At 34.3% G+C, this 22,808-nt stretch overlaps 1 protein-coding gene and 1 long non-coding RNA gene across 2 annotated transcripts; both read left to right on the forward strand.

Moving 5' to 3' along the window:
* Positions 1-4,624: 4,624 nt before the first annotated feature.
* On the forward strand, positions 4,625-7,767 carry LOC137488324 (uncharacterized). The gene is made up of 7 exons (XR_011007338.2): positions 4,625-4,730; positions 4,835-4,961; positions 5,836-5,919; positions 6,040-6,094; positions 6,194-6,269; positions 6,344-6,520; positions 6,861-7,767. It is a non-coding gene; the product is annotated as an uncharacterized lncRNA (long non-coding RNA).
* A 5,638-nt stretch (positions 7,768-13,405) lies between these two features.
* On the forward strand, positions 13,406-21,183 carry lmo2 (LIM domain only 2 (rhombotin-like 1)). Its single transcript, NM_131111.2, is given in 3 exon segments — positions 13,406-13,938; positions 15,261-15,476; positions 20,133-21,183. Coding segments are annotated over 3 exon segments (480 nt in total). The 5' UTR covers positions 13,406-13,897; the 3' UTR covers positions 20,356-21,183.
* The last annotated feature ends 1,625 nt before the right edge of the window (positions 21,184-22,808 follow it).

Below are 22,808 nucleotides of genomic sequence, written 5' to 3' on the forward strand. Positions count from 1 at the left end.
ACAATTGTTTTAATAACTGATTTATTTGATCTTCGCCATGATGACAGTAAATAATATTTCAGTAAATAAAAAAGACACTTCTGTACTGTTAAAGTGACATTTAAAGACTTAACTAGGTTAATTAGGTTAACTAAGCAGGTTAGGGTAATTAGGCAAGTTATTGTATACCAATGTTTTGTTCTGTAGACAATAGAAGAAACTAGCCTAAAAGGGTTAATAATTGTGTCCTTAAAATGGTGTTTATAAAATTAAAAACTGCTTTTATTCCAGTCGAAATAAAACAAATATAAAGAAAACAATATTATCGGACATACTGTGAAAATGTACTTTCACTTTCTCTGTTAACATAATTTGTAATTTGGGAAATATTAAAAATAAATAAATAAATTTAAAGAGGGGCTAACAATTCTGACTTCAACTGTGTGTGTGTGTGTGTGTGTGTGTGTGTATATATATATATATATATATATATATATATATATATATATATATATATATATATATATATATATATATATATATATGCAGCATGTGCAAATGCAACAGTGTGATGAGCACAAGTTTCCAGTAGCTTGATGACACATGTGCAAGCGTGCACTCAGATGGGGGTTTAAATTTATCAGAATGGTGTGATGCCTGTGATTATTTATCAATAATATGTTCCTGGACAGCTGTATAGGCTTCAACAAGGACCGGATTTCTAAGACCCTATCTTTACCCCTGTTGTTCCTGATCTATCCAGTAGGGGGTAAAATAATGATTTATGGCAAATGCATCATCTTGGTATGCACTCACACATGCATCATCAAGAGTCAGGAAGGAAACTTAATCTAAAATCATGTGACCATTGACTTGCATTATACTAATCACTTCAGCTGAAAATCTGCATCTTGTTCTATTGAAGTAAAAGTCATCTTCAGTGGGTGCGGGAATTAACTGTAAACCTGTAACTGTAAATCTATCCCTTTAAAAACACTTGTTTTAACATCCATGGAAAGTTTGCATTCAATTATAAGTTCTTTACAATGGGCTATATGCACACAGACTTTTAATTTTCAGCCAGCCAGCCAGTCTTTTCTTTACAAAATCGCAAAGTTTAAGATCTGTTTTTTTTCTCAGAATGTACAAGAAGCACTGCATTAAAGTCCATTTCTCCATGCCATGTCTTTAAAATATGACAATTTATTTTACCTTTTGAATGGAGGTACTAGCGGTCACATGGTCTATCATCTTGTTTTACGCTTGAACAACTCAATGAATGCCTAAGTATATTGAATAGAATGTATTTAATAACATTACAATGTCGAGGCTGTAAAAGAAACCTTATAAAATTTAAAATTGTCACAGAAACCTTTCACCAGAAGTTCACCGTTGGCTGAAAAACACTAGCTGTGAATACACCCCAGTGATTTTAAAAATAGTTTGCCTAAAGACACTTAAAGTTAACTTTTTGATGCATTTATTCATTCGTTTCCTTCGGCTTAGTCCCTTTATTTATCAGGGTTCGACACCTTGGATCAAGTTGCCGCTCCAACTTATCCAGCACATGTTTTACACATACCCTTCCAGCCACAACCCAGCAATGGGAAACACTATACGGCCGATTTAGCTTACTTAATTCCCCTATACCGCATGTCTTTGCACTGTGGGGGAAACTGGAGCACCCAGAGGAAACCCACGCCAACACAGGAAGAACATGCAACTCCACACAAAAATACCAACTGGCCCAGCTGTGCCACTAACCAGTGACCTTCTTGCTGTGAGACGACAGTGCTAACCACTGAGCCACCGTGCCACCTGATATATACAGTTTATCATATACTTTTTTGTTTTCTGTGCACATAAAGGGTCATGGTACAACAGCACAGGTGTGGACCTGCATTTGTTGAGCTTGCCCTTTGTCTGCAGTGGAGTATTTGATTGGTAGTTAACTCTGTCTTTAACTTCAGAGATATAAATTACATACAAATATGTAGTTTCATTAAGCGTTTTAACCCAAATGTGCACAAAAATAGGTGGATCTCATTGTAATTGTTTCCATACACCAACTTCTAGGCGCATTTTTATTAAAAAAACTGCTTTTAAAATGCATAACTGAAATGCCACAAATTAGAGCTGCACAATTAATCGTTAAAAGATCGCGATCACGATTCGACCCCCTAGACGATCTTAATCCAGCACTTCTACGATTCTGCCAATCATATTTTCAAGTTCAGGAGAGAAGAAAAGGCGGCTGCACGAGTCTTTTCATTGTTTCACAAACGTTGCTCAGTGACATTGACACCTCCAAATGATGTTGAATGAGTCACATGCTGTATTAATAAGGTATAATCCACCTAAAAATGTCATTTTTGTCTTAATATAATGATGTTTTCGCGGCCGGGAGATTACGTGATGTAGGCTGCTGACCGTGAGCTGTTATCACAGGGGGCGCGTCTACTTTAGTGAACAGAACCTTCATATGTTGCGAATAACAGGTAGGCCTAATACAGTTGTAAATAATATAATGTTTGTGGCACAGAGTGATCGTTTAGGAGCCGCATGTGAAGTATGAACAAGCACTTAGCAGTCAAAATGAAACCGAAAGAGTGCACTTCATTTAAATGATCATATCGCATTTTAGAGTTATGATTACGGCAAGCTTTTGATGTTTTTTCCTTCATAGCGAACACACAGTTGTGCATGAAAATAAATGTTTACAGTGTCAGTATAACTATTCTAGCCTATATATTGTTGAATATAATCTGATAATTGTCTGATTTTACCAGTGAATAAAATTGTCTAATATGACAGATTGCAAGCATATATCTCAAACATAATAATTCAACATCAAAATTATTATAAGTAGAATAGAATTATTTATAAAAACCAGTAGACCTACACATAATATTATTATTGATGTTGTGCCATATGTTTGTTTTTAGCATATCTTTATTTTACATCTACAGAATCGTGAGAAAATCGTGAACTTTATTTTAAGCAAATGAATCGCGGTTCTCATTTTAGCTAGAATCGTGCAGCTCTACCACAAATGTACCTACATAAATGTAAAGAATAACTTTTTATCCGATAATAAAGAAAATGCACAAACCGTGATGAAAACATAAATTCCAGCATGTGCATCAAAAAAAGTTATGTGATTTTGTTTTAACTGATCATGCTATAAAAATGGGCATGGTGAGACTGCATTCATACACAAACTAGTGAACTGACCACATTTTAAAATAAATTTTAAAATGCCTTAGCCAAGGTCTATCATCAAAGTGGGTTTTATTACCTCCAGTGTTGTGAGACTGACACTCAAGAGTGTTTGTGTGCCTTTAAAAGCCACCCTGCATTCATTGCATTTCATCTTTACGAGGTGCAAGTAATATAGGAAAAAGCCCACAATGCCTTCTCCAACTGTAGCATAATACAATTTTTTCTTTTTGATATTTGGCACCAGTTTATCGGAAGTGAAATGTTGTTGTCTTTTACTCCTTGAATGGAAAGGTGCTTCATATGCAAATGCTAAATTTGTATCTTTAGATAGTGAATCTCCTTCTCATGCTTCAGCCTCCATCAAAGTTCCTGTAAGCAAAGAAGGTATTGAAGGATTAGCCAGCCCGGACACTAGACATGAACATTATTAAGCATGTAAAATAAAGGAGGATGAATCCAAAGAATCTGGATAACCTCTCTGGCAAAAACAATTTCTTTGCCATTCCAGATGACTTTATCTATAAGTTATTTGAGTCATGCAGAGATGTATGGATGCAGTCGTCCAAGCTCATGGTAGTCAAACACAATATTAGTTCTTTTTCAACTTCACTATAACTTTATATTCTATACTTTACATTATTCCTGTTAAGTGAAAAGACTTTTGTCTAAGCAAAGTCAGACCTTACTGTCCTAATTAACTAATTAAAAATCAAGGCATGATAATTTTTTTATTATGGTAAAATAAGCGTAATCTAGAGGCCTTTTCCTTTCATAAAAACCACTTCTGCACTCTCAGAAAAAAAGGTACAGTGAAGGTACAATTTTGTTCCTAGAGGGAACAAAATATATAATTGTACCTTTAAAGGTCCCATATTGGTCCTAAGGGTACAATTTTGTACTCAAATGGGCTATAAAGGTACAAATGTCCAGATTTAGGTTTGAAAGGTACATTTTTGTACCTTTTATAGCACATTTGGATACAAAATGTACCGTAAAGGACCAATTTGGAACCTTTAAAGGTACAATTATATATTTTGTTTCCCTATAGGAACAAAATTGCACCCTCAGCTTATGATAAGATCAAGACACTATATAACACTAATTTAAATGCATTAATACTAAACATTAATACTAAAATACATAATTTATAAATATAATAAATAAATAAATTGATTGAATTAAATATTTTAATAATTAAAATTTTTTCATGTATTTAAATTAAAAAAATTCTCAAAATCGTTAATAATTTAATTTATAATAGAATGTAATTTTAATCATTAAAAACGTAAATACTGGTCTTTGCTTACTGTTTTAGACCCTCTATAGTATATGGGATGTAGAATAAGAACCATGCAGAGTGACAGCATCTTCATACAGGTGGTGTTGTTGCTGTCTCTTTAAGAATTTGGCTTGTTGAGACGTTATAGTAGTGTTTGTTACTGAGGCGGTCGGTAGAGTATGCTGGCTGTTTACACAGAACTTCGCACGCTTTTCAAAGAAAAGTCTATTTTGGAGTCCACATTTTTCAGGTAAGAATGTATTAAAGATATATTTTCAGTCTCATTTTTACATGTGAAGCCGTGTTCTGTTGATTTTGTCTGACTCTCGGGTGTCGGCTTTCCCCCACTTTAAGTGCTCCGGGCTGGCTGGTGTAAGTTACGTTGGCCTGCAGGATGGAGTTTGCTAAGATGTCTGCAGCTTATTAAAGAAGTTAATACAATATGATATCGAAGTCACCGAGGGACATAACGTTATAGAAGGTGAGTATTATATGCTGTTAGTTTTCTCGGTGTAAACGCTCCCTTTATCGCCTAACGTTACGTTACGTATTCGCGCCTAATATCTTACGTAACTGCTTTATTAATAAGTGTTGCCACGGCGGAATATAATCTCAACCCAGATAGCAAAATACACTCGGTCCAGTTGCGGCTAGCTTCTCGCCTGCCCGGGTCCGTCTGCTGTATCGTTAACGTTACTCGGGCCAGATGCGGCGGCAGAAGCGAGCCGACGCTGCCGTAACCGTGCACCGGAATCGAGCCGTGAGTAATGTGCGGTGTGGCCCGGAGCTGGCACGACTAAAGTCTTCATATACCTTGATATAAAACCTTTTGTTATTAATACTGGAATTTGTAATTATCGATAATGTTTTATATTTTGAGGCCATTTTCTAGCCACGGTTGACCGAGGAAATGTAATTTTAGAAGGTTATATACACCGCCATTTTGTGAAGAAAAATCACAATTTTGTCACCGGCAAAGCGACAGATTATGTAAACGTGGCTAGTTACAAACGTGGCGTGTGTATGCTTGTTACATATCTTCGTTTCAGTGTCTAAGTTATATTAATGTTGAGGAGTGTCCACAAACTCTCATGTCCAGAATTGTTGGTGCTTTACTATTGTTTAACGTTATACTTATGTTAATGTAGAATAATTATTAACATACCACGTTGTATAAATCGACGTTTTAAGTTATACTTTGTTCTTTAATGTAATAATTTGTCTTATTTGTTCTGAAGCTGGTAACTTACCTTGAGCTATTTTACCTATTTTATTAATATCTCAAAATAAATAAATAGTTATTGCTTTATCTTATTGCTTTCCTGAAGTTTATGAAGTTTCCAATTGTCTTTCAGGACAAGATTGAACAACATAATGCAGCCTAACAGCATCAGAGCAATGAAGGCATGTCATATGAAAGCATGGCTCAGTTACAAGATGTAAGTATGTCTCATTATCTATACCATGGTTTTAATGGCTTACATACTATTTTAAATTTGTAGGTTTTTAGTTACAAACAACAATAAATGTACACCCACGTGTTTAAAATTATTTTCTAGGTTTTCATCGAAAGATGAGAGATCAACTGAAGAATGCTATGGACCTGACTCTAAGGTACTCTTTCTAAACTTTCTCCACTTCATTAATATTATTAAATTCTAGCTTTGGATGGATTCATTCATATTTGTTTGTATGCCACATCTTATGTTCCAGGAATTGATTTTACAGCAGCACTTCTCATGTTGCCAGCCTTGTTAAGCGAGACACTTCAACATTTCGTTGTGCTCCGGTGTGTATGTTGTTTTCTGTTTAGTATATGCTGTGATAAATGCATTTTATAATTCTTGATATTCTTTATATTAGGATGACGCAGTGGGTAGTGCTGTCACCTTACAGCAAGAAGGTCGCTGGTTTGAGCCTCGGCTGGGTCAGTTGGCATTTGTGTGAGGAGTTTGCATATTCTTCCAGTGTTCGTGAGGGTTTCCTCCAAGTGCTCCGGTTTCCCCACAAGTCCAAAGACATGTGCTATAGCTACATTTGGTAAGCTTATTTGTCTGTAGTGTATAAATGTGTGTGTGAATAAGTGTGTCTGGATGTTTCATAATACTGGGTTGCAGCTAGAAGGGCATCTGCTGCATAAAACATGCTGGATAAGTTGGTGGTTCATTCCACTGTGGCGACCCCAGATTAATAAAGGGACTAAGCCAAAAAGAAATTGAATGAATGAATGAAATTTATATTAGTCTTTTAATCTGTGATACTTTTTTTTTTTTTTTAAATCAGTGAATATTAATTATTTTACTTTCTATGCATGTTGATTTTCTCTTCATCAGTGATAGAGTGACTGATATTAATGTAATTATTGCTTTGTCATTTACAGTGAACCATCTTCACCACATCCAACAGTTCAAGTACAGGAGGAGGCCACCGACTGGACAACTGTGTTAACAAGACGAGTCACGGCAGTCTTCAGAGTTGATGGGATTGCGATTGGCCGGGCTAATGATGTGGACGAATATACATTTTTGACATATCCATCTTACTAGAAGAACACCTTGATGTTTCTGCAGTGGAATGTTTTGAATGAACGGTGGACGGTAACAAGCCTGGATCTACTCCAGTTACCAGAGTGATCAACCTTGTTTTTTGTTTCTCTACATGCTCTTGGGATAATCACAATCATCAAGTTAATCCAGCACACTGCTGTCATTCATGCATAAAGCAAATTTTTAAATAACTTGTGGTCCTAATGACTATCAAAGAACATTTTCCAGTTATGAGTGCCTTACATGTCATGTTTATCAAAAGCATAAACACATATTGTGTTACAACAAATTACAACTCCACTTGAGGATGATGAGGAGTAATCTACTGGTGTTGAGGAAGAGGCTACTGATGTATTTGATTTTCTGCACTGTTGAAGCAATTTATAGAGAAACTTTGCCTTCATTCTGAAATTCAGAGAAAATTTTGATGACAAATTATTTATTATGACTGAGTATTCTGACTAAAGACAAATACTTTGGACTTTATAAAGTGCAGTACTTGATGTAGCCTGTGTAATGTGTTTATAAATCTTAAACATCTTGTGGTCTTTGTATTAAGTGTAGATTATATACTGTACAGTGAGTGAACAATTTTTATTTGTTATCTAAATTGTTCTTTTTACTGTTTTACATGTCTGCTTTATACTTACTGTGTAATTTTATTTCTTGACACATTCAGTTGTGAGTTGTAATGAAATATTTCTACATTAATAAATAAAAATGGACATCTGCGAACCGAAATATTTTATTTTTTATTTGTGCATGCAGTCACCAAAGGATCAAAATGCCTGGGTCAGTACCCTGAAAATGCTATATAATATAAAAAGGTACATTTTTGTACCTTCGGTGGGGGTACAAAATTGTCCCTTAAAGGGTACAAATGTAGAAGGTACAATTTTGTACCTTTAAATAGAGGTACAAATTTGTACCCTTAAGGGTACCACCCCAGTGACGGGCCATTTGTACCCTAAAAGGTACAATTTTGTACCTTTTTTTCTGAGAGTGTGATACCAAAAGATCAACTAGCAAATGATTATTTGTTGTTCCTAAAACATTGATGGAAAACAAGGCGTTTGTCAGGTAATGGTGTGTGTGTGTGTGTGTGTTTATATATATATATATATATATATATATATATATATATATATATATATATGTATGTAGGAGCCATACATTGTATTTTGGCTATTGGCCACAAGGTGTCAGTAGGAGACTATATAACTGTGGCTTCACTGCATGGAGTAAGACAGTGTTGGTAGGAAGCACACAGTTTTTAACCGTATTGTATCGTCTCGTATCGTCTTGAACGTGTCATCTCGTAATTGAAGGTAACAGAGAAGTGTGCTTATAGATAAAGAAAAGTGATTGAGTAATTCTGTTGATTGGAAGTTGATTGGACAATAAATATGTTTTTATTTGCATCTATTTGCTTACAGACTCTGACTTTTACGCGTTAAAAACTTGCTCACTCTACCAACAATAGCGGCATTGGTAAGCCGCTACAATATATATATATATATATATATATATATATATATATATATATATATATATATATGGGCAGGTTAGGGTAATTAGGCAAGTTACTGTATAACAATGGTTTGTTCTGCAGACTATCGAAAAATATAGCGTAAAGGGGCGGTCACACTTTACAACAAGGTTCATTAGTTAATGTATATTAATCCATTAACTAACATGAACAAACAATGAACAATACATTTACTACAGTATTTATTCATGTTAGTAAACGTTAGTTAATGAAAATACAGTTGTTCAACGTTAGCTCATGTTAACTCACAGTGCATCAACTAATGTTAACAAGCATGGACTTGCATGTTAATAATGCATTAGTAAATGTTCAAATATGATTAATAAATGCTGTACAAGTGTTGTTCATGATTAGTTCATGTTAGTAAATGCAGTAATTAATGAATCTTATTGCAAAGTGTTACCAAAGGGGCTAATAATTTTGACCTTAAAATGGCTTTTAAAAAATTCAAAACTGCTTTAATTCTAGCCAAACTAAAACAAATAAGACTTTCTCCAGAAGAAAACATATTATCAGACATACTGCGAAAAAGTCCTTGCTTTGTTAAACATCATTTGGGAAATATTTAGAATAAAAGAAAACAAACTTCGAAGGGGGGCTAATACTTCTGACTTCAACTATATAAAAATTCATCAGTTATTAGAAATGAGTTATTAAAACTATAATGTTTAGAAATGTGCTGAAAAAACCTTCTCTTCGTTAAACAGAAATTGCTGTATGATAAAATAGTATTAATGGCTGATTTGGGCTTTAACAGACAACAAAAAGTCATCATGGCCAACAGAATGTTATGTGGAAGAATGTGATCTAATGTCAAAGAAAATGATTCTCGTGACACATCGGGAGTATTGCATGACAATGACCAGAAAAAAAAACGCTAATAACAGAGATGTCATAAGCCATGTTGCTGTACAGCATTTACCACACCCCTAACCCTTTTTGAAGATTTATGAGTTAATGGTTTTCCTGCTGTAGATGAGTTGACGGTTTCCAAGGCTCTGTTTCAGAAGCCATCCTTCTATTAAAGGAGCCTTCAGCCAATCACAGTCCAGCAGGGCAATGAAGTGAAGCGAACAGGAAGTCAACACGACTCTTACACCCCCTGCCAGGGTTCATCTGTGCTCATTTCCTGCACATCCTCTGGCTTTGCTGTGTCCAATCCACAGGAAACGGTGGACGCCTTATGCACACAGTTTAACATTTATTTAAAAACAAACTGTAGAAGCAAACAAATGACTGTTTTGAAGAAAATACTGATTGAAGGACTGAAGTAATTACAGTAGCTTATGTTTCTGAAAGAAATCTCTTATGCTTATAGCAAATACAATAAAACAGTTTTATGTTGTGAAATACAAACTACAGTAACGTAAATGTATGTATAAAATCATATGACACTAAAGACTTGAGTAATGTAATAACTTGCACTCAAATTCAGTTCTAATATAAAATTGTAAAAACAAACAAAACCATTCAAAAACTTTTTTTGGATAAGAGACTTTTAAACTTTTAATATAACACTATTACTAATTACTGAAAGTCATATGATTGCATTCTTGGGAATCATGTTTCCATAAATAAATAAATAAATGCATTGTTATATAAATAAAAAAAATCCATTTACAGCTAAAGTCAGAATTTTTAGCCCCCCACCCCCGTTGATTTTTTTTTCTTTTTTAAATATTTCCCACATAATGTTAAACAGAGCAAGGAATTTTTTACAGTATGTCTGAAAATATACATATTTCTGGATAAAGTCTTATCTGTTTTACTTTGACTAGAATGAAATGTTTTAAATTTTTTAAAAATAATTTTAAGGTCAAAATTGTTAGCTCCTTTAAATTATATATATTTTTTAATGGTCTACAGAACAAATAATCATTATACAAAACCATGCCTTATTACCCCATCATGATCACCTATTAACCTAGTTAAACCCTTAAATGTCACTTTAAGCTGTATTGAAGTGTCTTGAAAAATATCCAGTCAAATATTATTTATTGTCATCATGGCAAAGATAAAATAAATCAGTTATTAGAACTGAGTTTTAAAAACTATGATGTGTAAAAACTTTTTAAAAATTTAATCTTATTGTTTAATTTTTATTTAAAATCATAATTTTAATTAATATTTTTATAAATATTTTTTGATAATAATTTCTTACTATAATGTAATGTGAGCCTTGATGAGTATATCTGTTTTCCATAAATAATATTATTTTCAATTAAATAATAATTATTATTTTAACTTATTATTTAAAACAAATAGCACTAAAAGTGATCATTACTGTTTAAAGACCTTAAACCTCCCAAAAAACAAGGACAGAACCAATACTGGTGCTATATAGCACTTAAATTGTTTTCCCTATGATTATGAGCCAAATACCACTTAGCGGTGCTAAATAACAACTCAAATATCACAAAGAACAACTGAAAAAGCTTTTTTTGTCTGTGTTTATACTGTTTGTTAAAGGGATAGTTCACCTAAAAATGCTAACTCTGCCATTATTTACTCACCCTTTACTAGAAAGTTGAAAATATCTAACTATTGAATTCTATATACGATGGAAGTGAATGGTTAAAAGTTAATATTTTTCAAAATAGCTTATTTTTATGTTCAAGAAATTCCTAAAGGTTGGAAACAGGGTGATTAAAGGATGGCAGAATTTTCATTTTTGGGTGAACTATCCCTTTAACATTTTCATTATTGAGATATACATTTTCCAAAATATTGAATAAATAAGTATTACTGTATGCAGTATATAAATATATTTTTAAAATATACATTTAAATGCCAAAGATGGCGTAAAAATGATATTCATGGCAAAATAGCAAAGTCATGTATAGAGCTGAAAGGTGAACATTAACCTGACCGGGCCAGATTGGCACTACCGATTTTAAGTTGAGATGGTGCCACTGCTGATGTTTGGGAGCCATTCAGGGTGTTTTATCTCATGGCCCAGTCCTGCTGCTGACACCAGAAGAGCAGCCTTGGCAGGAGATAAGAGGAGTTTCTTCAACGACATCAGGCAGAGATGAGCATTAGGAGTAACTGCTCCAAAACAGACATTAGTGGTGCTTGTTGACATCTATGCACTTACAGATCAATGTGAATATACAGTATATATATATATATTTGTTTTATTTCGCCTAGAATAAAAGCAGTTTAAAATTTTGGGATAAAATTATTTGTTCCTTTAAGCTATTTGTTTGGATGGTCTGAACAATCCATCGTTATACAATAACTTGCCTAATTACCCTAACCTAGTTCACCTTATTAACCTAGTTAAGCCTGTAAATGTCACTTTAAGCTGTACAGAAGTGTCTTGAAAAATATCAAGTAAAATATTATTTACTGTCATGTCATCATGACAAAGATGAAATAAATCAGTTATTAGAAATAGGTTTCTAAAACTATTATGCTTAGAAATGTGCTGAAACAATCTTCCCTCCATTAAACAGAATTTGGTGGAAAAAATAAACAGGGGCGCTAATAATTCAGTGGGGCTAATAATTCTGACTTCAACTGTATATATATATATATATATATATATATATATATATATATATATATATATATATATATATATATATATATATATATGTATGTGTGTGTGTGTGTGTGTGTGTGTGTGTGTGTGTGTGTGTGTGTGTGTGATTTAATAAATAATAAATTGGAAAACTATTTGGAAAATTTACATTTTTATGTCGAGGACATAAAAAAAAAAAAAAATGAAACACATGCCATTTGTTTACATTTAAATGTGTCATGTTATAAATGTCCCTGTGTTTGCGTGGGTTTTCTCTGGGTGCTCTGGTTTCTCCCACAGTCCAAAGACATGCTGTACACGTGAATTGAATAAGCTAAATTGGCCTTTTTTTTTGTGCAAGCATTTTACAGTACAATATTCAAAAATATTTTTGAATGTCAATGTTTTCAAACAATTATATTTGATTTAAGTCACACAAGTGTCATTTTCACATTCTACACATTAAAAGAAAGATGTTACATCCAATATAGCTTTTTCCTAATAAATGTAAAAATGTCAAATCAAATCAATATTTTTGTCCTATGGTGAACAAAATATTATCCTTTAGCATTGTTTTATTTATTTACTTATTTGTTTATTTATTTATTTATTTATTTATTTATTTTGGGGGGGGGGGGGGTATGTTGTATGTATGTGTAATGTGTATCTGTAATGTTTACAGATTGATATTTTTCTGATATCATAACTCTGTGGTTAATTTTTTGGGGAAATATAGACAGATGTTTCAATACAATGTTAGTTTATACTATCCCTGTGAACCTGTGTTTTGAATTTTTACAGCAAATATCACATCCATAATGCTGGAATTGATCTGCTCCAGCAATAGTTCTGAATACATAAAAAAGTAAAATGATTGTTTAACCCTAAAAGCAATTATAAAACAATAGGCCTATTTGCCAACCAGACAAAATGTGGAGAGTTCTTTTTAAGGGGGTCCATCCAAAAAAAAAAAAAAAAAAAAAATCTAATTATGTCATTTACTTTTATTGTTGCAAACTGTTGAACACAAACAAAAAGTTGCAATGAATCCTGAAAACCAGTATTGGCTTCCAAAATAGCTTATTGTTACAGTTTTCTAACATTCCTCACCATAACTTTGTCAAGAGAACAAAACGAAATGTTTGCCAGCCAAGTTGTTTAACCTCCTCGTTTGGATGCAGCCAGGTATTTGATTTCTGCCTGACTGACTCCGTGTTTGAGCTCGTGACCCCTTAAGTCACGAGTCGTCGGTGTCGGCTGTATAATTGACTGGTGATTCGCGCATGTAAGAGCGCTATTTCCTCTCATTGTCGAGCCGTCGTGAGCAGGAAGTCGGAAAAGAGCAGAAACTGAGGGGGCAGGGCCATTTAAAAATACCTGCTGCCCTACAATAACGGGACACAGAGACAGCAGCCCTACGGGACACTGGCGTGGCGACTTGCAGCGCAAAATGCAGCACAAACAAGACGGAGCTTAAACGCCACATTTATCACGCGCCAGAGAAATTGAACAACGCCACTGTCTGTCACCTCGCATTATTCAGACAGAACATAGGACTGAATGCGCGGTGACAGAAATCTAATGTAAATGAAGGATGCTTGGAATCTGGCGTACACAATGTGTGCTGGATGTTTCTGACCTTTGATACACTTGCTAAGACAGCAGAACAGGTGCATCTCTGAAGCGTTTTGTGCGGCAGATGGTCTTTCGGAACCGCAGAGGGCGAGTACGGGACATATTTGGCTTAAAAGGCGTGCATACCAAATGTGCTGAATTATACCTGAATCATATTGAAAATGGCTTCTACAATTGAACGGAAAACACTGGAGGCAAATGAGTGAGTATATATTCATAATTTCATTGTATAATTGGTCAGAATATAAGAGTCTATAGCCTAACATTTATAGACAACAAAATAAGTGCATATAAATAACATTGTTATTACACATTTGTATCTATCTAATTATCTATTTTTATTTTTTGCAAAATAATGCTGATAGAAAGTTTAGAACAGCCACTGTTCCCGTATTAGTGAACATCAAATAATTCAGTTAGGATTTAATAAGTTTTATTTAGACCAATTAAATTATTCAACTCATTTGAAGCACAGATATACTTTAACTTAAAATATGTGAAAACAGGCCTATATGTTCAAGAACTCTGACCTCTAATTTAGCAGTGGAAGTAGGGAAATACAATAAAGCAAATAATAAAGTTCTTCCGAATATTGTGATTTTAAGTATTCAGTGCGAAAAATGAAAAAAAAAAAAAAAAACAGATCAATTTTACTATTAATAAAAATATATAGATTTTCATATATGTTTATATAAAAAGTCTAAATAAATTTTTAGACAAATCTACCATTGTTTTGCAAAAATGAAAATAGATAAATAGATAGATACAAAGATGTAGCCTAATTACAATGTTATTTGTAATTTAAAAAAAGCCATCAAAAGATTATCAGATTAAAAAGAAATTTTATTGAAAATCTAAACGTGCAAATGTATTGTAATCTTTATTTTAAATTGTATTGAATCTTTTATATAGTAAATGTAATAATCTGAGAGTGGGGCCACTTTGGGGACATTTTGATAATGATCAAATCTTCGGCATTGTTTATTAAGAGCAGCTGTATGGATGAGTGCCTTGATCCTTTACATATGATATGCTCCAAATCTGGCACTATATTTCATGAGATATTTTACATGCTTCCTTAATGAAGCTTTAAGACAAAATCCACCTAAAAATGTTCACATTAAATCAAACTATCTCTCTGCATTTGCTTATTCATAACAGTTTAAAAAAAATAAAATACCCCAGATTTTCTTTTGTTGTATGAATTTTGTTCACAAACGTTAAACAGTGTGTGACATGATCTAATTCAGGAGTGCATTGACCCGTAGCATCTCATTTGCATACTTCACTTTTCTCTCTTGGGTTCACGCATCAGCAGCTACAGCACAAGCGGTTGTTTATAAAACAAAAGTAACAATGTAGTCTACATCTACAAAAATAGCACATGTTTGCTTGTATTTGTCTGTAGCCTATAAAACACACATAACAGACACATTTTTAAATTACATTTCATATGAGTGCACCAGTGACATCTGGTGTTTATAATGGTGTATGACATGTTTAAATGGACACGCTGATCTGCAGGGAGCCGGTGGATGAGGTGCTCCAGATGCCGCCGTCACTGCTGACCTGTGGCGGGTGTCAGCAGAGCATCGGAGACCGCTTCTTTCTGAAGGCCATCGAGCAGTACTGGCACGAGGACTGTCTGAGCTGTGACCTCTGCGGCTGCCGCTTAGGGGAGGTGGGACGCAGGCTTTACTACAAACTCGGCAGAAAGCTGTGCAGGAGAGATTACCTCAGGTAAGAATCTGGAAGAACTTTTAAACTGTATTTAAATGGCACCTGATAAATAGGGGAGCAAGTCGATGAAAAAGAGGGTGCATAAAAATATGGCATCATTACACAAACTTGTTTCTTTTCATCTGTTAAACATAAATATATATATTTTGATATATATTTTATATAAATATTTTGTGTCACGCTGCAGTGGGTAGCACGATCCCCTCACAGCTAAAAGGTCGCTGGTTTGAACCTCGACTGGGTCAATTGGCATTTCTGTGTGGAGAATTGGGAAGGCTAAATTGAACATAGTGTGTGAATGAGTGTGCATGGATGTTTCCCAATGATGGGTTACAGCTGGAAGGGCATCCGCTGCTTAAAAACATATGCTGCTGGATAAGTTGCTGGTTCATTTTCTCTGTAGCGACCCCAGATTAATAAAGGGACTAAGCTGAAAAGAAAATGAATGAATGATATTTTGTGTTGGTTTTTGCCGAATTCTGAACCATGCTTGTTACTCCCCTCTTAAGACCCTACAGTATAAAGGCCTACTTCAAACAAAATAATGCATGAACTAAAATGAGTGATTTCAACTAAATAAAATGGCCAAAACAAAGTGTGTTTGGAGGTTGTTTTAGCAGTTCAAAGCAGTTAATTAAAGCTAATTTTTTAGGGGGGTTTGTTTGGCTTCTAAACAATCAGAGAGGGTCACCCTCCAGACGATTGCTCACCACCACCTTCGCTCAGCATCTTCAAATATTCTAAACACAGTTGAATTCGGGGTCTATACGCTGCAAATAAGAATTTATATTTAAGGCCCTGGTATATAGTTACCAACTAATGAAGTTAACAAATTTGAAAAGGCTGAGTGAAGGTATACTGTTACTCGAATCTTCTGACATACCCATGCTGCAGTAGGTGGTGGCGTTCTAAATTTGTCACGCTGCTCACGTCAGTGTTGCCCATAAACACAACAATGGTGGCTGAGGCAGATGAACATGTGCATGAGAAGCACCGCTGCAGTGAATCAAATGTTTACATTGTTTTTATTTTTGTTTTTTTTGCCATGGCACTTCTTGTTCGCTGTGTGATTTAAAATCATTTCTTGAGCGATCATATGGGTGCAGATACATCTGTACAAGTGTTTTTATGTGGCTTTTGTTGAATGTTGTTTTCCTGTCTGACCTCCGCGGATACAAAGCATGTCAAAGAAGGCAGAGTTCCAGAATGGTTGTCTTGAACCAAAGGTAGTCCCACAACTCTGACGAAACTTTGCTTTGGTGAGCTGTTTCAAACTGCCCAATCAAACTCAAAAAAGAACTTTTTGTTTAGGCCAGATTTTCTTCAAAACCATGTCATGTCATTTCAGTTCATTGTTTTTGTTTGGTTTGAGGTATACCACAGCCTTTAGGGTTAGGGGTTGTGGGGTATGAGGGGTTAGGATTAAGAGTGAGGTAATGGATTAGGCAGTCAGGTAGTGACAAAGACCCCATGCAGCGGTGATGAGTTTATTATTGACATTACAACAAAACCTGGTAATGCTGTATCAAGACAACCAGAGCTTCAGATAATTTTAAATTCAGCATGGTTTCCTGTTTACTCATCACATTGAGAAAGGACTTGCGATCTTCTGCGATTGTAGTGTATCCTGCAGCTCTGTCTGTGCTTGTTTATAGGGCATCATATACAGTACAGTTGAAGTCAGAATTATTAGCCCCCCTTTGATTTATTTATATTTTTTTAATATTTCCCAAATGATGTTTAACAGAGCAAGGAAATTTTCACAGTATATCTGATAATATTTTTTTCTTCTGGAGAAAGTCTTATTTGTTTTATTTCGGCTAGAATAAAAGCAGTTTTTAATTTTTTAAAGCCATTTTAAGGTCAAAATTATTAGCCCCTTTAAGCTATAGGCAAGCTGATCTGTTGGATGTTCATTCTTTAAAATTATTGTCAGGAAACCCCATTTTGATTATGCTACCTTATTTTGGTTTATCTTATTTAGCTGCTCACAGAGTATAAAGGAAAAATTTCAAAAGACACAAAATAAATTAGTACGAATAATTTTAAAAATTTATCATAGAGCACATTTGCACAAAGATTTTTTTAAAGAATTAGGTATGTTAACTGTTAGGAATAGAGTATGTTTGTTTAAACTGGAAATGATACGTAAAATGTTTAATAATGTGCTTCCTAGTTATTTGGTGAAATATTTTCAAATGGTGAGGCAACAGCATTCATACAGAACTAGGGGTTGGGATTGTAGTATTTGTTTATTTAAATTTAAAAGTCTAGTAGGGAAAAATAGGTTTTCATACACAAGTGCAATCATGTGGAACAAATTAACAAAACCGATCAAGGAAATAAAAGACTTAAGAAGGTTAAAAAAAGCTATCAAAACATAGTTGTTTGATGAGGATAATTAGTTTGCTTGGTGGATGAGGATGTTTTATTTTATATGTTATTTGATTGTGAATAGGGTTGAGCTGGAGGGGCATCCGCAGCGTAAAACATGTGCTGGATAAGTTGGTGGTTCATTCCGCTGTGGCGACCCCTGATTATAAGAGGGACTGAACCGAAAAGAAAAATGAATGAATAAAGGAATACATGTATTTGTGAATTATCTTGTTCCTGTTTTAAAGTGTGGAGGTACTGTTTGTTTTATGCATAATCTGTATTTTGAAGCCATACTTTGTTTTATTAAACAGTGAGGATCACAATGGAAACAAGCCCAGGGCTTTATTGTGTTTTTATCCTCTACAGTTTTTATTTAACTATGTGTGGGATACTTGTATTTTTGTACAGCTAAAATCTGTCAAATAAAATTCAATTCAATTTCTACTTTTGATATGTGTATGGAGTACGTATGGGAAGATAACCGTTTTCACATAAGAACTTTTAGTTTTTTACTCAGACATTTAAAAACAACATATTTTAGAGCAGGATCCACAATACAGTGAAAAAGTGATGTTTTTATCCAAGGTTATAAAATCATCAGAATCTTATACTGGCCCATGTCTAGTGTGGACTCAAAACTTTCAGAATCATTCATTCATTCATTCATTCATTCATTCATTCATTTTCTTTTCAACTTAGTCTCTTTAATAATCCAGGGTCGCCACAGCAGAATGAACCGCCAACTTATCCATCACATGTTTTACGCAGCGAATGCCCTTCCAGCTGCAACCCATCTCTGGGAATTATCCGTTCACACACATACACTATGGGCAATTTAGACTACCCAATTCACCTGTACCACATGTCTTTGGACTGTGGGGGAAACTGGAGCAAACCCACGCGAACGCATTGGTATTAATGTTGTTATTATTATTATTACTGCTACTACTACTACTACTACTATTATTATTATTATTATTAATATTATTATTATTACAAATGTTATTATTATTATTATTTCTACTATTATTATTAGTACTATTATTATTATTATTCATTCATTCATTTTCTTGTCGGCTTAGTCCCTTTATAAATCCGAGGTCCCCACAGCGGAATGAACCGCCAACTTATCCAGCAAGTTTTTACACAGCGGATGCCCTTCCAGCCGCAACCCATCTCTGGGAAACATCCATCCACAGACACACACACACACACACACACACACACACACACACACACACACACACACTATGGACAATTTAGCCTACCCGATTCACCTGTACTGCATGTCTTTGGACTGTGGGGGAAACCGGAGCACCCGGAGGAAACCCACGCTAACGCAGGGAGAACATGCAAAATCAGAAACGCCATCTGAGCTCAGGTTCGAACCAGCGACCTTCTTGCTGTGAGGCGACAGCACTACCTACTGCGCCACTACGTCACCTATTATTATTATTATTATTTTTTATTATTATTTTTTTCCCCAATGATGACCATGTTATTTTACGTTTGATTCCATTTCTGTACTTGCTGTTACAGTTACTGTCAGACATTTCCTGAAAGCTATACCACTGTTTATTTATTTTTGCTTCTAATCTATTATCATTTATGCACATGTACTCCATAGAAAAATACTTGATCATCCCAGTCAATCTAAATAAATTAAATCTTTCCCAATAAAGTTATTCAAATCATCTGGTGAAATTTTATTTATATCGCAATAAATATGACAAAATATTGTACGTTTTTTTCCAATATCGTGCAGCCCTAATTTGTGATGTCTTTTTGAATGTCGTTTTGACATCCAGGTGCCAACTGGGAACATATTACTTTTGTCACATATTTGTTTCTTTTATAGTAGGATTTCAGATGAAGCCTAGGTTCTTTGTTGCTGTAGTGGTGCAAAAGCATTTAAAGGTTTAGTTTACCTGAATAGAAAAATGTACTAAAATATTTGTGAGTTTTATCTGTTGAAATAAGACATTTTGGAAAAAAGTTGGAGGCTGTTAAACCATTGACAACCGTAGAAAAAAAAATGGAAGTCAATGGCTCCCATTTTAAAACATAAAAAAGCACCTTCATTGAAGCTCATTTGTATTCACTAAAGTAAAAAAAAAAACTCAAAAAGGTTTGGAACAATTGTATCGAGAGTAAATAACAGAATTGCAATTTTAATCAAATATCATAGACTGTAAAATGGGTGAATATTCCTTTCATAAGTTTAGCTCATAGCTCCCTCTGTTGGTCAAAATAATCACTATATTGTTTCCTTCCTTTCAGACTGTTTGGTCAGGACGGACTCTGTGCTTCCTGTGAAAAGAGGATCCGGGCCTTTGAAATGACCATGCGTGTGCGTGACAAAGTCTATCACCTCGAATGCTTCAAATGTGCTGCCTGTCAGAAACACTTCTGTGTTGGAGATCGTTACCTGCTCATCAACTCGGACATTGTGTGTGAGCAGGACATTTTTGAGTGGACCAAACTCAACGGCAGCATAGTATAGTTTTCTGCCGAAATCATAAACAAAATGTAACCTGTCAGCATTTTCAACAAACCCTTTACTAATAGAACATCAATAACAAAATATATATTTTAAAGAAATATAATTCTGGCTCTAGTAGCTGTGCTCTAAATGCTTGTCTCTTTTTGTTATTTAAACTTGAGAAAAATGCCACCAGGTTTCCCAGTGTTGGGTTGCAGCTGGAAGGGCATCCAGTGCGTAAAACATATGCTGGATAAGTTGGCGGTTCATCCCGCTGTGGCGACCCCTGATTTTTAAAGGGACTAAGCCGAAAAGAAAATGAATGAATGAATGATAATTGCCACCAGCAACAAGAACCTTTTTGTTAAATTTGATATATTTTTGCAGAACAGCGTTATACAATTTTTAATGTATTGCAATAAAAACTGATTCCCTTTGCTACTTTTACACAATTACTTCGATTTGAACTATAGTACTATTTGTTTTGAAGTAACACAATTGCAATAAAATATACAGACATCTTAGAAAGATGATGCTTATTCTCTCAAGCTGCATTTTGTTCACTGGACAACTGTTTTCTGTCAATTTTTAAAAATGTATTTTATTTCTGTGATGCAAGGCTGCATTTTCAGCAGTCTTCAATCCCATCTTCAGTGTCATATTAGCTTTAATTGGAGCTCAAGAAACATTTTTTCACATTATTTTTTATTGTGTGATGCTTTTTTGTGATGTGATATCTATAATATGTTATCAAAGTGCCAACAGAGCACACCCAATATTCCTAAAAGGACATATTGTATACATTTCATATATATTGTGTACATATTGTATGCCAAAAAAAAAAAAAAATCATGATCTGACACCTAAAACTTATTGTTGGTGAAATTTTATTTACTCCTACCAAATTCAGTCATATTAGATCACCTTTTTTACCTTGATCCAATTAAATTAGATACTTCTCTGCTTAGGTTATGCTCTTCACATGAAGTAAACACAAATATCATAAAGTGAGAAATGAGAAGAATTGTTTCGATACCATCGCATAGCCAAATTAAGGTCTGATGCTTTAAATCTCTCATTTAAAGTTGGTCATGTGGCTTGAACATTAAAAAAGACTGCAACAAAAAACAAGCAAATTAAAAAAACTACATCCATGTAATGTTATATGGCAGTAACTAAATTAGGCATGCAGATGCGATCAAGAAAATGGGCAAGAATGTTAATTTAAATGACTGGCTGAACGTGACATTGATGTTGGTGCCATATGGCTCTTGTAAATATATTTCAGAAACTGATTTATTTATTTATTTATTTTTATTCACTGTCAACTCAAGTATTTATAGAGAATAGCCCGGAAAAAAAGAAACTATCCGGTGAGGGGAAGTTTTAAAGGTGAAAATGCCAGAATTTGTTGTAAACATCATGAAAGCAAGAATGTCACCTGATAGCACACAATACATACGACACTGAAACTTTTAGTTGGTGTTTGTGTTTACATCCAGAAGACGTAGAGTTATGCAAAATCAAAATGTCTATTAGACATTATTTTTTTGGTCTTGAAATTTCATTTAGATTGTCTAATAGCATTAAAATGTTTGTTAAGCATAATAATAATAATAATAATAATAATAAATACGATCTGACATTTGAACAGAGCAGATGTTTTCCAGACAAAACTATCTTCAAAATATTGCAGACGTATACTGCTGGGTAATGATTCAGGATGATGGTGGTTTAATGATGTGCTAGATTTCTTTCTTGGCACACATTAAGTAGGAAATTGAGTATTGTTTAAATGCTACTGCCTACCTTTTGATGCTGGTCCGTGAATTCATAGCCATTGTAATCCAGTAGGACAACGCCAAAAACTGGTTTCTTAAACATAATCACGAGTATGAATATGCTATCGAAAGGTCTTGGCGGAGCTCACAAATTCATGGCAAATTAAAGACTACAAATGGAATGGTCTTCCAATTTGAGCTTAAGGAAAACCAATTAACTGTATACGCATTGAACATAGATGCTTGGAAGACTTTAAGATAACAAAATAAACAATGTGAAATTCTGTCAAATGTGCCGTTCGTGTAGATCAGGGGTGCTCAATCATGTTCCTGGAGATCTACCTTCCTGCAGATTTCAGTTGCTACCCATATCAAACACACCTGCCTGTAATTATCAAGTGGTTTTCAGGTACTAATTAATTGGTTCAGGTGTGTTTGATATGGGTAGCAACTGAAATCTGCAGGAAGGTAGATCTCCAGGAACAGGATTGAGCACCCCTGGTGAAAATCTTATTGCCTCTACCATTTTTTTTCAGAGGGGGGCGCCAAATATCCAAACACATGGGCATAAACACGTAAAACAGCCTACAACATGACCTTTTGACATTCACGTTATTTATCATTTATTTACAATTATTGGACAATTAACAATTATTGTACACATTCAGATTTTAATTATTGACATTATTTTAG

Source organism: Danio rerio, chromosome 18 (assembly GCF_049306965.1).
Source record: "Danio rerio strain Tuebingen ecotype United States chromosome 18, GRCz12tu, whole genome shotgun sequence".
Lineage (NCBI taxonomy): Eukaryota > Metazoa > Chordata > Actinopteri > Cypriniformes > Danionidae > Danio > Danio rerio.